This window comes from Argiope bruennichi, chromosome X2 (genome assembly GCF_947563725.1).
Source record: "Argiope bruennichi chromosome X2, qqArgBrue1.1, whole genome shotgun sequence".
NCBI classification, from domain to species: domain Eukaryota; kingdom Metazoa; phylum Arthropoda; class Arachnida; order Araneae; family Araneidae; genus Argiope; species Argiope bruennichi.
Genome location: NC_079163.1, coordinates 132508188 through 132526070, shown reverse-complemented (window position 1 = coordinate 132526070; position 17883 = coordinate 132508188). Strand labels below are relative to the sequence as shown.

Here is a 17883-nt window from a genome sequence, read left to right as displayed (position 1 = left end):
AAACCTGTATATATAATGTTTAAAATTTGCCAAGAACTGATTTTTATAAGGACAAATGTGGATGAAGTATTCGAGCATTCACTTACTCTTTAAACTGCTGTATGATATTATATTTTTCTATAGCCTCTGAGTTGGGTCTTGCCATTGCTAGAATGTCATTTGTAATCCTGTTGAAACAAACACAGAAATGAAAAGCTTGGATCAGAAATACGTGCATTAATGCTATTTACATATAAGTTCTGGTGCACAAAAATATCATTCATCCAAATGATAGGATTTCATAAAAATATACAAATAAGGGAGATTTATTTCCATTCTCCCACCGATTCAATTCATTTTCATCATCATTAGTTGATGAGTTTCTCATCAGCTACAAAAACTATTTGGCGCGTCAATAGAGACGCGCTTGGCAGAAGTCTGTAAAAATTCAAGCATGTGTTCATATGTTTTGCCTTTTCCACGCTGCTTGTGGCTCTTGGTAAGCGCTGCTCCTACATATGCAAGATCTCGCACTTAGTTTTTGTCCAATCTCTAAAAAGCACATGAATCATAATTGTGCAGATTATTAATATCGAATAATCCCGAAAAAAATCCATTTGTTAGTTTTGGAGTTTCTCTCTCATTTCTAAAGAATCCGACTTTCTGCGAAGATATGAAATATTTTATTCCATCGGTAGTAAATAAATGAGCTGTGATGTGGTATAAATAAATAATACTGAAGTACTGATCTTGCATACGTCTTTGTGAATAATTTTTTCATATTCAGTCCCCCCCCCCATTCTACACATATGTAATGATAGCTCTTCCAATCTTAATTCATTTCCGAATTTTTATTTCATTCTCATATTTCCCGATCCAATTTTCGCTTATTTATTAACATGTGCGCTAAAAATTATGGACATTTCATGGCGAAGGGATAAAAATCCTTAATGCCTCTTTCAAACATACCGAGGATTTTCTTTCCTAAGTGGCAAAGAAGTCCCAATGGGAATCTCTTAATATAATCACTAAAGGAAAACATTTCTGTTATTTTGTCCTTGTCTTATGGTGTGAAGACACCTTTTCCAATTTCGTCCCAATGTACAAATTATTTCTCCCGTGGAAAAATAAACAAAACTTAACATTTCAAAAGTGCCTTTTCGGCCATGTGTCTACCAAAATGATGCCACACATATATATACACTTAAACACAAAATAATTTTTGTTACCTTTTCTTATAAAATAGTTGTACGGTTTAATATAATTGATGAATCAAACCTTCCACTCTTTGGGTATGCTGTTCTTCGAAAGAAATAATCATATCTTATGGAGCTCATTTCTACCTGCTCCATGAAGTGAGATAGTAAATGCACCCTCTCCTATAAGGAAAACTTACTGCATTTAATAGCGTAAGCTGAGTTCAGCTAAATGTAGTATGAGTTCACTGCTGCTCATTCGATTAGAAAAAATATAGAAAGAAATTGCCTTAAACACATAAAAGGCCACATTCATAAATGACATTAATCGCATGAAAATTTATCTTAAAAAATTGCTTTAAATATGCAATATGCTTGTAATAAATTGTAAGTCTAGAAAAAAATGATCTCAAATTATTTCATTCAATTTTAAAACTTATCGCAATAGATTGAAATAAATACACGAAAGTATCTGAACAAAATGAGGATTCAACACACTTCAAATTTTTCAGACTTCAAGATGTGTTTGCTCTTTTTATCCCTATGATTTGCTATGACTTCTGATGAAAGGAAGCATTTAGGTTGTAAAGTTAAGTTTCCTTATGAACTTTTTGAATAAAATTTTAGATTTCATTAAAATTAAATGAAGTCCATAAATTATTGTATTAATAAAGTAAAATCAAATGTCTCATACAAATTACGTGGGACATAAAAAAATTAATATTGATTTTAATGAAACAGTAAATAAGTTAAGTAAAATTCATGCAACCATTTCATCGAATTTAAAAAATACTTTTTGGTGGTTGGAAACGTTGCATTTTAGTATTACATCCTGATTAATAATGACATTTACTATGCTATGAAACTAGAAACTAGAATTATAAATCGATTTCTTTACCAGTGAGAATAAATTCCATGGATTGCCATGTCTTCTTTGTGCCACGTTGCACTGTCGTATTTGCATCTCTTTCCACCGCAGAAGACAGAACACTGAAATTCCCCTGGAGCCGTTCGACGGATCTTTTCTGAGAGTTTTCCATATCTGTAACGATAAAAATAATGTGAGGAAAAGCAACAATTAGATTTTCTTGTTTGTATGCATTTTTTTTTCTTTGTTAATCATACCACAACCACCGATATACAAAACCTTCCGTGACGTCACAACGATACTTCATTCCTTTAACGTTCATGTTGCATTTTTTCTCAACAAAAATAGTAGAATATATAAAAACCAGGTATTTAGATTAAAATCAAATTCTTTTAATGAAAAAATAAAAGGTCTGCATCTTGCAGAGTATACAGCTACCACAGGCGGTGTCTGTTCTGTTTATTTAAAAAGAACAAACATCCAATGACAGTTCATCCGGAAATACAACGTACTTCTGGTTACAAAATGATTATCCAATAATGTTGCTCCTCTGGGACCGACCTCTGCCTGATTTGAATATGCAACATTCGGTCACAGAATCCATTTTAAATATATGCTTTATTACGGAATAAAGTTTCTCTTTCACAAGAGGTTTAGTTAAGAAAGCAGCCTAATTTTTCTTAGAATTTAAATATTTAAGGTAAAATTCATTTTCAGATAATTTTTGAATAAATTTATATTTAATATCCATTTGTTTCGTTTTATTATACTCAACATTATTTTTAAAAAAATGAATGGCAGCTTGGTTGTCGCAATACACTTCAGGAATCTGAAAATCAATTAAATTAAGTACCTTTAGAATTCTTGAATACCAAAAAATACATTTTACTCCCTCAGTTAAAGCTATAAATTCTGCTTCCATTGAGCTTAAAGCAATACATTTTTGTTTTTGAAACTTCCAAACTATAGGTACATTTCCAAAAAAAAATAAAAAATTATTATATAGCCAATGTCCGGCCTGGAACTATTCGCGATAAAGTATAAGCATCCAATTAGAGTTCGGTACGGAAATTGTCTCATCAGTTCCGTTTCCTCTATCTCATTTTCTTTTCCTCTATATGGCAAGATACAACCTAAAGGTAATGAAACTCGCTTTTTAGGTAAATTCTTGAATTTAATCATAAGTTTATTTATATATGTATTTTGATACAAATACACGCAATTCCCTATTTGCTCAAAATTTACACCCAGAAGGTATTTAACTGGTCCTAATTCGATTATTTCTAATTTACTTTTTAAATCTGAAATTAAATTTTTCAAAAACTCTTCGCGATTTGCTGTAAACAACTATATCATCTACATACACTAATAGAATACAATCAGTTTTAGTATATAAACCATTACACAGCTCATTTTGCTGAAAACCCAGTTTTATTAAAATCTTATTTAACTCTATATTCTATTGTCTTCCACTTTGATGTAAACCATAAATACTCTTATGCAGCCGGCAAACATGATTTTCGCATCCTATAACAACAAATCCTTCTGGCAGCTGTATATAAACAGGAGTATCAAGTTTTCCATATAAATAGGCTGCTTTAACATCTATTTGAGCGTGGTTCCAACCTAAAATACATACTAACAAAACAAATAGAAATTTTATTACATCAAAATTCACAAGTGGTGCAAAAACATCAGTAAAATCAACACCAGGTCTTTGCTTAAAACCTTGTGCGACTAGTCTCGATTTGTATTTCCTCACGTTATTTTTCTCGTCATGCTTAATATTATATACCCACCTACAACCTAAAACTTTCATATTAGAATTTGGCTCGACTAGATCCCAGACCTTTCTACTCTGCATCATTTCAATTTCCTCCGACATAGCTTCATCCCATTTACTTTGATCCGGAGAATTTTGAGTTTCTGGGAATTTCGGACATGTATATGTATCTCATGTAGAAAAATAGCATCTAAATAGTTCGCTTCATCTAGAGAGTCCGAATCAGTTTCTTCCTCACTATCTGATTTTTGATCAAAACGCGTATTTACTGTTGGTGGTTTGAAATTAAACTGATCTGGATCAAAGGTTAAATTGTTTTTCTCGCAATATCTTTTAGCATCGTTTAATGATCTAAGTCGTTCTTTACTAGGTGGATAATAGTATACATCTACTCTCTTGCTTTTTTTCTAGGTTTTTCTAGTCTTTTCCAAGTTGAAATATCTAACAAGGGCAAATTTTCCGGTAAACAAGTTTTATCATCCTGTAACTTCGTATAACTTCCGTCTTTCAAAGTTTGATCCAATTGATACCAAGCATAATCATACCTTTTAATTTTACCAAATAAAGTTCAAACCCCGTTTTTTTGTTTCATAAATTTCAACATGAATACTTTCTTCAATTTTTCCTTCTTTTGGTAGACATACCCTATACCCTTTTCTACTTACTGCATAACCCATAAATATTCCAATCTTAGCTTTGGGTTGCAATTTATTCCTATAAGCTTTTGGAACATACACATACGCAAATGAACCAAATATACGACAATGTTTAATGGAAGGATTACGTCCCAAACCATATTTCACTAGGAGTTTTTCCCCCTGTCAATTTGTGAATACATCGGTTCTTAGTATACACTTAGTTCTGGTGTGCTTCAGCCCAAAATCTTGGTTGTAATCCACTATCCTGTAGCAAAGTTCTGACTGCATCCATACTACATCTATTAAATTGTTCAGAGACCCCATTTAATTCCGGTGTAAAAATGGTTGTTCGTTCACTTTTAATACCCAGCTCTCTTACAAATTTTTCAAATTCCTTATGGCAGAACTCCATGCCGTTGTCTGTTCTAACACTTTTAAGTTTCAAACCCAATTCTCTTTCTACCCTAGGTAAGTAATCTCTAAAAACGGTAAATACTTCGTTTTTATTCTTAAGAGTAAATACATCTACTTTCCTAGAGAAATCATCAATTATCGATAAAAAAATATTTTCTGCCTCCCAAAGAATTTACAGGTGCTGGTCCCAATAAGTCCATATGCACCTTTTCCAAAACATATTTTGTTACCCGTTTATAAACAACATTCTTCAGAGAAGTTCTAGTTGCTTTACCTAGATTACAAGCAATGCAAGGCTCATATTTCGTTTTAACATTTACATGTTCTAATCCTTTAACTGAATGATTTTTACTCATATCCTTAATCATAGGAACATTAACATGAAGATAATCTTCTATATATCACATTTAAATCTACACTAGTATGCATTACATTTTCTAATAAAGGATAACCATATACTATATACAACATTTCTTGCCGAAATACAGAAAAGAAATAGTCATTATTAGAATGATATACCCGCATGACATCATTACACCAATTAATTTTTAAACCGTCAAGATCCATTTTTGCTCCACTAATTAAATTTCTCCTCATGTTGGGAGCACACAAAACATCTTTTAAAGTTATATGCACATTACCTTTAACATCTTTAATACAAAAATCAATATCACCTACCCCTTTTACTTCACATGTGTGTCTTTATTAGCCAGTAATGCTTTGGTGGGGGAAAGTTCTCTGAAGTTCTTGAACCAATCTTGCTCACAACAAAAATGAGAAGTAGAAGCTGAATCTACCAGAAACTGCTCCAAATCCTTCGATACTGCAAAAACTTCAGCTGATGGATTATATACATAAAATACACTTTCTGCATTGAAAGCTTTCTTTTCTTTTTGTGATTTCTTGTAACAGATTCAGTATGTCCTTTCCGGGAACAATACTTACACCACGGCCCCACAACTTTAGGGTGACGGTTTTTCTTGTATTGACCAGGACTTCTTGTAGGGTCCAACATGTTTCCACTTCGTTCAACAGATTTCTTGCTGATTTCTTTCCCAGGAGATGATCTGACATTGTATGCGTTCTCCGTAGTGTTCAAATCCTTTTTCTTTAATTGGATTCTCCCCGATTCATTTATTAGTTGTCTTTCAACTTCCAAATGTGTAAACTCTGCATCCTTCATTCTATAGAGTATTTGAACCAAGTGATCATATTCAGCTGGTAGTCTTCTGATAAGCTGCAGTGCGACCAACAGATCAGGAATTTCGAAGCCCGCTTCCTTAACTTGGTTTTTCTTTTCACTGACACGCTTGCAAAAAATACCGATCTGTTCTTGATCTGGATTAAATCTTAGTTCGAAAAATTTATCGATTAAAACAACTAATCGAGCTTTAGATACAGGTTCAAAGTTATCTTTTAAAATATTCCATGCTTCTTTCCCATCAGTCGTGTGCTGTATCAATGGAAGAAGTTTTCTTTCGACTCCTTGATAAATTGTTGTGTAACACCGCTGCTTTCTCCATTCATACTCGAGTTTTTCTTTTTCAGTCGCTTCTTCTGGATAAGGCCAGAACCAATTCACCAATTGCAAAATTCCAACAGCCGCTATCCATCAACCAGACTTTCATGTCTTCCTTCCATGACGAAAAGTTCGAATCGTCGAGTTTCGGGAACACAAAAGACGAAAAATCTGAATTCATCAACAATTAATGAATACTACAACAATTAGTAGCATTTATTCTTTCAGTGCATAAACACTGATCTTACGGCAAATGTTTTAAGGTTTTTGGCTCACCTAGGCCCATAACCATGTTGGAGTTTTTCTCAACAAAAATAGCAGAATATATACCAGGCATTTAGATTAAAATCAAATTCTTTTAATGAAAAAATAAAAAGGTCTGCATCTTGCAGAGTATACAGCTACGGTATATACACACAGGCGGTGTTTGTTCTTTTTATTTAAAAAGAACTTCCCTTCGATTTAAAGCAACTTATTTAAGAAAAAAAGGAATGAAAAATATGCTGATGAATTTCAAAACAACACCATATAAATATGGTTTTATGAATATTTGCTGTTGCATCAACTCCAAGTAAGCAATAAAAACAATATTCAATTCTATTGACATTTCAAAAAATATGAAATAAATCTTTGAAACATTAAACGTTCTTTCTTCGACTACCATTTAACTATATATTTTATCATTATTTTTTGTTGGAAATAACTTTACTAAATTTAAGGTAATTTTGAAGTAACAAAATATAGCCAGACATTCTGACAAATTATATGCATGCGGAGCCAATGAATAAAATAACGAGCAGAATATCATCATTTCATTGGAAGACCTTTTGAACAATCAAAGCAGATTGCTCATTAATAAATGCGATAACATTGGTTATATTTAAATTATCCATGAATCTGGGAAAAATATCTGAATATTCAGCAATGAATTATTGGCTTTTATTTCTGGCAGATGCTCTAATACTTCATTGAAACTGTTGATGTTATTGACTTTTATTGGTAAAGAAATATTTGACAGGCTTGTTTTTCCAACAAAAGCTGACACTTCTAATAAATCATTTATTAGACAGATAGTTCAATTTCAGGACTAGAACTTAATTCAATATTCACAAATCAAATTTTGTTTTCTTTACGAATGATATTCCAGAAATTTTTCAAATTTACTAACGAAATGCGCTGCATCTAGTTCTTCAAGATTTTGAAATTCTTTTGATTTACCGTATTTCTTTTTTTTCTATTATGCTTTCTTGGAAAGTGTTTTCTATATATTGTTGCTCTAATTTCATCTTTTTTATTTCTGAATTTTTCTCTCAGAAATGTTGAAGATGATAAGTAAGAGGCACAATTTGGCCTCTGAGATGGAATTGTTCCAGTGACTAGTCTGGGATATTTAAGAGGGGCACTTAATAATTTTTCTGACTTCGAATCAAATAGATTCGTTTCTCTTTCAATATCAATTGTTCTAAAATGTAATTCATAGAGCTACAGTAAAGGAAATTAATCGTAAATATTGACTTCCTTTAATTTAAATACATTAGCAAATATACAATATAAAACAATATATAATCATAGGTATGGAGAGTTTTTATTTTGTTTACTATGAAGTATTTATCGTTATGATATATAATAAGATTTAACAATATAAACGTAATTATAGAATAGCTATATAATAGTAAACAAAACATGTAAATATAATTATGGCAAATATTATAATTATTATTGACAATAATACTTCCTACATTACAGCATTTTATGAAATAATTCTTTTTATAATGCACTTGATTACAATCACGAATAATGGATATTATCGAGCAGTTAAACTTCTAAAGTGAGAATAAATGATTTTTCATTTTGAAACTTTGGCATTATATTCAAACAGTTAAATGAGCTTACCCTACTATGCTGCGTAGGATAAACTCCATCACGATGTATGGCACTTAACCATTTCTTTTTAAGTTCTTCTTCTTTAGCTAAGGAAAAAACACTGGCTCTTGGGCCATTCCAATAATTTCCATTACAGTCTGGAACATAGCAGATTAAAGGCTTTTCTATTCCTTATTTTTAGCGAACATCAAATGAGTTTTCTTGTAAACAACAAAACACGCTTCCTGCAGAGGCGGCGGTAGCAGGGGGGCAATTGCCTCCCCTTTCGGCAGTCTCTTGCCCCCCCCCCCTGTCGGTAGAGATTGAGAGTTTCGTCGACAAAAGTGTTCACCATTTCAGGACTGTTGTAGAGAATTGCGCATTATCGAATATGATTATTTAAAATCCACCTTAGTTAATATATTGTAAACAGTCGAAGTATCCCAAGTAACGGTTAAATTATTTTGACTATATTCGGCAAAGTAATCAAAAGGGCGGTAGGCCAATAATATACCGTATTTCGAGGATAATTTTTGATAGACCGAACTAAGAACTGAATGCAATGGATGTCGAAGATGTTAAGTTCGCAGATTTTCAGACATCTGTTTCAAATGACGTTCATTCAGCTTATAATTTGTACTACTTTTGGCAATATAATCGACAAGGTAACAAGTGAATAAGATATCGACAAGGTGATATTCTCATTTTGCTGGCCATTTTTTGTCGGCCGACTCTGAATTCAATGCGGTGAATGCCAAAGACGTTAAATCTGCAGATTTTCAGACATTTCACTGAAATGTCGTTCATTTAGCTTATAATTTATACTAGATTTGGCAGTATATCCGAAAGTGAATAAGATATTGAATTCTGTCGAAAACTTTTGGACGACCGACCATGAACTGAATGTGATGAATGTCGAAGACTTTATCCACAGATTTTCAGACATTTGATTCAAATGTCGTTCATCAAGCTTTTAATTGCGCTCCTTTTGGCAATATAACCGACAAGACGACAAGTGAATAAGATATGTCCCATTTTGTCGAAAAATTTTGATCGGTCGACTAAGAATTCAATGCGAATGGTTGTCAACAAGTCCAAATTCTCAGTCGTTTTATTTAAATGTCAAAATGTTCATATAATTTATACTAAATTTTATTTAGTATAATTTATACTAAATAATTTATATATAGCATATAATTTATACTAAATTTAGCAGAATAATCAATAAGTTGGCCAATGAATAAGATGTCACATTTTTGCTGACTAATCTTTGTCCTTCGGATAAGATTTCATCATAGATTATGGAAAAAAAAATATTTTCATCCCTTCAATTACCTCCAGTGGAATTATTAGAGAAATTGATGCTTTTATATTATTCATGAATAAGATGATAGAGTTGTTTTCCATAATTCATCATTTAAATTAAAGTTCTAAAATAATCGTCATCTTATTTATGTAATTGTTATTTCGTCAGTAAGGAATTGATAAATTTATTTTATTCATTTCACCATGACAATAGTCTGACTAAAATCTAGTTAATGGTTAAACTAAATTTAATGAAACGCTTTTTTCTTTTGGCACTCTTGTGAATATTCAAGCTAATAAGACTTATTTTGCTGTAGCCACATTATGTGAATTCATTATGAATCACTGAAATAAGTCAATTGTATAATTGCAAATTAAATTTATTTAACAGTAAAATTTCTTTTGCAATCTAATTTATCAGGCTACTATTCTTACACTAAAGAAATATTAACGACTACAAATGATGACACAAAATAAATCTATGTGGTATGGTAGCTTTTTAGTTATGCTAACAGAGTTTATTCAAGTATTAAATTTGATAAATAAATTAGTATTTAAATTCTTCATATTCTGCATTCAGTATTATAACTATGTAATCGAGGAACGTATTGCTTTATTTTCTTCTCAAATTTTTCTGTCAATTACTCTTTGCAGCAAAAATTATATAATTACAGGTGTTTCTAAATTTTTAATAGATTTTGGATAAAGATGTCTTGATAAAAGAATGATTCAAATATTTTTTCATAGAATATTCATATATAACATATTAGCTCACGACATATGAATTTACTTAATTTCCTAATTAAATGGCTGCTCTTATTTGGGATTATTATTATTATTTTAATCCCTAGGCAAAGGCATTTGAATCAATGAGGCATCTTTAAGTGATTTTTGCATTTTAAATTACTTAATTCGCTTCATTGCAGATTTAAAATTTAGTAATTCAATGAGCGAGTCAGACTCGCCATTGTTTATGAAGGGGTTAAGAAAAACCAATGCATAAAACACACATTTTGGGAGAAATAGTAACTTGCAATAACTTCGAGGGACTTCATCATAAGAACGCGTGCCTAAAAATGAAGAAAGGGGAGTTCATATTCAAGATCTCATTGTTTTTTAGTAAAATACATTGTTTTTTTTAAAGCCTAAATATTTATTGAAAAATAAATATATGGGAATCGATTGTTTAAGAAGTTCTATGTTTTTCATATCTTACATAAAATATTAAGCTTATACATAAATTTACAAAATAATTTCTCCAGTCTTCTTAAGAAACTACATCATTGTATCTTTTCCGCATTCTATATTGTTCGTGTCCGAACTATAGTAAATTTTTATGAGTACGCGCACTTATTCTCTTCGGATTCGAAACACCTCTACTCTTTGTCGCAATCCTTATTTAGTAGATATTTTAGGTAGGAAACTATGCTGAAAAATCGATTTTTGGTGAAAACATCGAATATTTTTTATTTATTATTTTGGATTTCTGAAAAAGTTTCTTTTGCAAAACTTTTTGTTTCCACATTCATTTGATATAGATTCAAAGATAAAAACATGCATCTGTTCATTTCGAATGACACTCCATTCTATGTACCTATCTCTATACTGCAACCTAGAATAAAATATAACCATATTTTTTTCTAAAATTAGATCTCAGTGCAATTAAATATCAAGAGTCTCATAAAAAAATAGGTTCAAATATTAGTGATATTTTGACAGTCAGTAAAAGAAACTGAGAACAGCATTTTTTAAAAAAACATCTTTGCAAATTTTTAACAATTAAAGAAAGGGTCTGTATCTGAATAAAATAGAAGCTAAATAATACTTTATTTTCTTTAATTAAATGTAAAATTAATTACTATGAGTTATTTTGGAGCCAAATTAGAAATATTGGGCTTGCCCCCCTGTTGGATTTGTCTTGCCCTCCTGTCGGCAAATCTCTGCCGCCGCCTCTGGCTTCCCGCCACGGCTGCTCAAACACGAGAACGACCATTGGCTAAAAAATGGCGTGGGAAGGGAAGAGTTCATTTCTTATCAGTAAGCTTGATGAGGGTGAAATTCTTCCTTCATTCCCCCAATTCACACCCACTCGTGTCACCACTCGGGGCGACGTCATGACTTTCTGTGACGTAATTGTTCTGGCCTTGTCTATCGGTGGTTGTGATCATACAGAATTGAAACTGCGATGGTCTGGTGTTAAAGATTCGGCTTGGAATGCAGGTTCCAGATCTGATCTCTGCTTGTGAGCCTCGTATATGATAAATTAAAACAATAATATTTTTGTATCGCACGTATTATTCTACAGAAAATACTTCTGCGTACGAATTGCATTAACTAGATGGAGAATGAATAGACCAGTTTGTAGGAAAAAGTGTGAAATGTGTTGTTAAAGGATAAGCATTTCTCAATCGTTATTAAAAGCTTACTCCAAATAAATCACAACCACAAAGAAGTTACTCCCGCTCTGTCTTGGTATTTGGAGTAATATCAATAACAAAATCACCACAAAAATTAAAACTGACGCTATGGTGCATGCATTATAATCCTCACAACGGTCCTGGATCACATTACTTTGGACTTCTTCCTTTGAAAATGCTTTAAATTTTAATTTTTCCTCTATTCAACGACAATTGAGGCACTAGAGGATCTCATAACAAGGATCTTCTTCTCTGCGGCAGAAGTCACAAACACACCGGCAGTAGTTACTTCATTGCTGTTGAGAATGCAGTGAAGTTCAAATTTTCGTGGTTCGGCCTAAAATAAATCTAGAGTTTCTTCAAAACGAGGCGTTAAAATCACTAAACTGAGCTTAAAATTAGAAGTAATTTTCATTTTGTAACATCGCATTGGAATTAACAACTAATTCTTGTTAAGTAAATTTGTCAATTTATTACTCACCATTCCACTGTATTAAAAAACGTTATTCAGAGTGGTTTTTTTAAAAAAATACTTTAGAAAAAAGTTTAAGATAAAGCGTGTTACTAGGAATATGTGTGAAGTGTTATTTCTCTTCTCTGAAATCCAGCATTTAACTTCAAAAAATTGAACGAATATTTTCACGACAGTGATATTTGGATCTTACCAGAGGAAATTTTTTTGGAAATGTGCTGAAAAGCAGGAAGACCCCAAAACAGCATATAACTGTTACCACTAATAAATGGAGCAAGTGTGATAGAAAAATCAAAACTAAATGATTTCAAAAATATTCCAAGATATATTTGTTTCAGTTCTTTCTATTAAAGTACATGGTGTAACATTCCCCGTTTCCCAGTACTGATAAGACATTTACAGACAGCTGTGTCGTCACTGTTAATTACTAAACTCCTCGAGATAGCCAGATGGTGGATCTTTTCACCTGGGTGGTTTCGCATCTGTTCATTAGCGACTATAGTGAAAGACCACATGTGGGAATTCCTCGTCCAAGAGATAATGATAGTACCATCAAAGAGAAAGGGGTGTCCAAACATCTGGATGCTAAATGTTTCTCATTGTGAAAGGACTATGATAACTCCGTGTTCCAGTATAGTCAGTTATGAAAGGTGCATCACTAAAAGGACCTTCCCATGACCGACTGGCACCGCTGAGGGAGCATATTGCTGAACGAAAGAGAGCTCAAATGACCAATGTAAGAGGCGGTGATTGTCGCCGAAATAAAGTGCGGAAATTTTTTTTTAGGGAGGGGAGAAGAAACGAATTGGAGGCAGACTGTTTGTTGGACTACGCTCACGAGTTCGGAGTCCGAGAACTACCCCTGGAGTGGTCGTGTTGACTAACAACCTGTTAGTTAACTAGGGTGTTATTTCCCCGTATTGATGGTGAACTGAGCTTCAAGATAAACCTTTGACTTCGACTGTTGTGTCTCCTACTACAAGTGTAAATAACTATTTATTTAACCAAGATTAAAACAATTTGGTCTTTTGTATATATAGGGCTGTAAAATAAAGAATTGTCTGGAAATTCTGCTTCGTTATTTGATCAGTCTAGATCAAGACATTACAATGGTATCCCTTATCGTTTCTCAGTTCTAAGCAACAAACATTGTCATATAGGAAATCCATTTTATGAGCAACATTTATTATTTACAAAACTCAAAGCAAAACAAATTCTCACATTCAAGCTTGAAATAATAATTGAAAGAATTAGAGTACAAAGCTTAAATTTACACATAAAGCTGAGGTTTCACGCAGTTTCTAAAAGGTCATATTTTAAACACCGTTGCCAGTGAAATTATAATAACTTAAAGAAACCAAATGAAATTAAGTAATTCAAAATTTTTTTGTCTATGTACTTTTAATCTTGTAATTTCAATGATTGTGAAGGAAACTAGGTCACTTTTTATTTAAACGTAGAAATGTTATCAACACTGTCACACTTTTCGCAGTCTGTCACTGGAGCGCGGGTCACATAAAAGTATCTACTATTGAATGGATTTATTGCCTGCTGCTCGCTAAGCCTGCGCGGAAATACACAGACATTCAATGTGTTAATAAATTTATTGAGAGACTTGATTATAAAAAAACAATGTCAAGATTAAGAAAACGTTATGAAAATGTGACAGATAACATCAAAGGGAAACCGCACCATCAACCAAACAAGGCCCGTTATCTATAGTCGGAAAATGGAAAATTTTACAGTTTTTAAGGAATGGCTAATTTACATGGTTATTATGATAAAAAAAAAGACACACGAGGAAAATTCACAATGTCTGAATTCAAAAATAAAATCTGACAACGACAGGAGATTTCAGTGGACACTGTGAGGCACTGACTTATCTACATAGAACATATTCAGTCAGAATAATAATACACAGAAAAATGTAAAAAATGAGTCGAAATAGGTGGGATATTACAGCCAATAAAGGAAATATACGGGATTGTTCGAAGATGATCATTGGATTTAGAAACAATTGCATTTGCACGTCCAGATTATTTCCATATTACTGAACAAACGGCTGAAAGCTTAGATAAAAATAAATTAACTTGTAAATCTTGCTATTTTCATTAACCATCAAGAATAATCTGCTATGCAGTATTAACAGCGTGGAATTTCCCCTGGCTTTGATGATAGCAAATATTCTTCCAGGAAAGATTTTTATACGTTGGTGAAAATATTGAGGAGGAATATGAAACCATGCTGACATAATGGTAGCACTTGATTTTTTTTTTCATACTAGATAGTAGTGTTTTGGAGCATTGAAGAGATCCCGCATCATCCCTTGAATTCAGACTCTACCACCAGCGTTAGAAAGAAGTCTAGACTGTTGCAGACTAGAAAACTTTTTTTCATTCATCATATATTCAAGGTCGGTGTTGTTTAGTCCATAAAAGTCGCTTCTTTTGGTTTTATAGCGAAATCGGGGGATCTGTCCTTGGCTGTCTGCTATTAGAGCCAATTTAGCTGCTATAAGAAGCAAAATGGCTTCGCGATTATGTCTAATTGCATTGTATATTTATTGAATTGTAACACTTCTACTATTGTACAAAATGTATGTTAGTCATCCGGCTTGTCTTTCATTCATAAGCGATTTTTTGCCATTTTTTTTTTTTTTTTTTTGAAAATATGAGTCACTGTTGCAAGAGAAAAGCCAAAAGGTTTAGAAATGTCGAAGATAGTTACAGCTAGGCTCTTCTGGCACCCCCAGTTATGCCATGCTCAAAGTAAATTGTTTCATTTTCTCAAAAATGATACTTTTAAGTTACAGGATTTAAGACAGAAAAACAGACATTTAAGTAATAATAAATTTAGTAATAAAAAAGCGAATTAAGAACTTACTGGTGCTTTTAACTAAGGAACAGCTTATCAACAATGAATGCGGTTCAAAATATTTGGGCATTTGTTGCAAGGACGGGTCAAGGTTTGAGTTAAAAGTGACCTTGCTATTTTAGTCATTCAGTTTATATCATAGTATCAATGAAAAGTGAGACACAAGTTAATCGCCTTGACGTGATTGAACAAACAAAAAAAAAAAAAAATGACAGAAAAATCTATTTTTGTAATGTCAATCGTTGAAAGAATGCCTTATTTTTTACCGAAATAGTCGATCATTCCGATCTTATCAATGTTAATGAATAACTGAGTCATCAGTTCAATGCTATAAGATACATACGATAAGTTTATAGATACATTATTTTTGATCACCCAAAGCCCTTCCCTTCGTACATTAAATGAAGTCTATGTAAATCAATGAAATAGATGTTACCTGGCTGACGGAGGATGCCCATAATTAACAGGTTGGCGACCAACAGTTGTGATGGGTGGCAGTGCAGCTTCTAACTCAGACGCCATTATACATCCTGAAAGAAAGAATGCATTGTTAAAAATATATTTGGATCAACTTATTTTAAATTCTATCAGGTATACAAAGTTATGAGACGAAACAGTTCCACAGACATAAACATATATTTTCAAGCTAGGAAAATTTAGAGCTATATTATATATTAGTACACCGTTTCTGAACCTTTCCGTATTCGTGGCCCAGTTTTCAATCATAATTTTCATCTCGCCCCCCCCCGCGCTTACAATAAAAAGTATACAGCGATAATGTATATTGAGTATTTTGTATTCTGTTTTTAAATTATTTTTTACTAACTGCCAATAAAATAGTAAAAGCGAGCCAACATTGGCGATAAACCACATCTGGCATTTTGCAAAGTGGGCAGTGAATAGATGAAGCGAATGAAAGCGGGGAAAATTTAAATATTATATTTGAAATGAAAGCCAAATAGAGAGATACCGCTAAAAGAATATGAAAATAGAAAAATTCTTTAATGAAAGTTAACCTAGACGGGGTGAGCTAAATTTAGAAACTAGGAATACATTTTTTCAATAATAAAAGAAATAAAACAGAAGCATGACTAAAAAGAGAAAAAAATAAGTAATGTTTGTGGAAGAGAATCCACACAACCGATGCCGTTTCGAGCATGTGCAGATGTTTTCTCATAGGAAGAAGGAAAATGTTTGATAACGCAAGTTTCAATTCCAGCCAGTCTCATTAGAGTCGATCCTTCTATCGCTATCGAATATATCGTGAATATGTATGTTATATATGTTTTCCTGTTAATTGCAATTCACCATATTAAATATTTATGGCAGAAGATTTATGCAGACCCATGGATAAATTTTTAAGCAGAAGTAAGTGAACATTAGGCGACAGTCAAACATCAAAAAGTACGCAGACGAGCGTGGTTCCGAAAATAAAATCAAGAAAATATTCTCAAGAATGCTTAAATTTTGGGTTTACCAGTACTGAAGCAAATGAAGAAAGGCCCCTGCGTATCATTTGCTCAAAAATGTTGGTCATAGGCAGCATGAAACCTAATAATCGACATTTGGAAACGCTTCATAGTGAGTACGTGAACAAACCCAGATAATTCTTCGAATTAAAATTAAAATCGTATAAAAAGCAAAAAGCATTTTTTTTAAATTTTTTTGTCTGAGAATAAAAAAGTTTTAATTGAATCTTACAAAGTTTCATATAAAATAGCCAGATGAAAAAAACTTCACACCATTGGTGAAGAACTTATTTTGCCAGCAGCAATTGAGATTGTAGAAACTATGTTTAGAGATAATTTTTCAAAACAATTGCAGTCCGCACCTGTTTCAAATGATACTGTTGCTCGTCGAATTGGTGATATAGCTGAATATGTACAGTGTCACCTTATTTTCGAAGTTGCGTGGCAAATTGTTTTCAATACAGCTTGATGAAGCAACAGATAGTAATAAAGATGCTCATTTAATTGCTTATGTTCGATTTTGTGATAATATGTCAGTAGTAGAACTACTTTTCTGAAAACCAATAGAACTCAAAACAACGGTCCTCGCATTATTTGCTATTTTAAATGATTTTATGAACTAGTCAAACATAGAATGGAAAAATTGTGTCGGAATATGCACCGATGGTGCTCGTTCAATGTCTGGAAGATTCCAAGGTATACAAGCACTTTTAAAACAAAAATCGCCTCAGTGGGTCTGGACACATTGCATGATCCACAGAGAAGCTTTGGCTTCAAAAGAAATGAGTCCTGATATGAATATTGTGTTAACTACGGCTGTAACCGTAGTAAATTATACAAAAATGGGACTCCCTGAAATCGAGAATCTTTTCCGCACTTTGTAAAGACATGGATTCAGTACATTCAGCTTTACTATTTTATTGCAAGGCAAGATGGTTATCACGTGGGAAATTTTTGCATCCTGTTTATGAATTAAGAAAAGAAATCGCCATTTTTCTAGAAGAAGAAGAAAATATACCGGAGGCCTAGAATTTTCACGATGGTTTATTTGTGATGAAATTGTGCTACTTGGTCGATATTCGAGAA

General features: G+C 32.5%; 1 protein-coding gene across 4 annotated transcripts in view; it reads right to left on the bottom strand.

Annotated features, from left to right (window-relative positions):
- The window catches only part of LOC129960677 (protein tyrosine phosphatase domain-containing protein 1-like), a 149888-nt gene that overhangs the window by 38195 nt on the left and 93810 nt on the right, over positions 1 to 17883 (bottom strand). For all 4 annotated transcript variants that reach the window (XM_056074240.1, XM_056074241.1, XM_056074238.1 and 1 more), the window contains exons 2-4: positions 15765 to 15858; positions 2074 to 2217; positions 87 to 167 (exon numbers count right to left, since the gene is read on the bottom strand). In XM_056074240.1, coding sequence (XP_055930215.1) covers positions 87 to 167; positions 2074 to 2217; positions 15765 to 15850 — 311 coding nt within the window. In that variant the 5' untranslated portion in view covers positions 15851 to 15858. The remainder of the gene's footprint in view (positions 1 to 86; positions 168 to 2073; positions 2218 to 15764; positions 15859 to 17883) is intronic.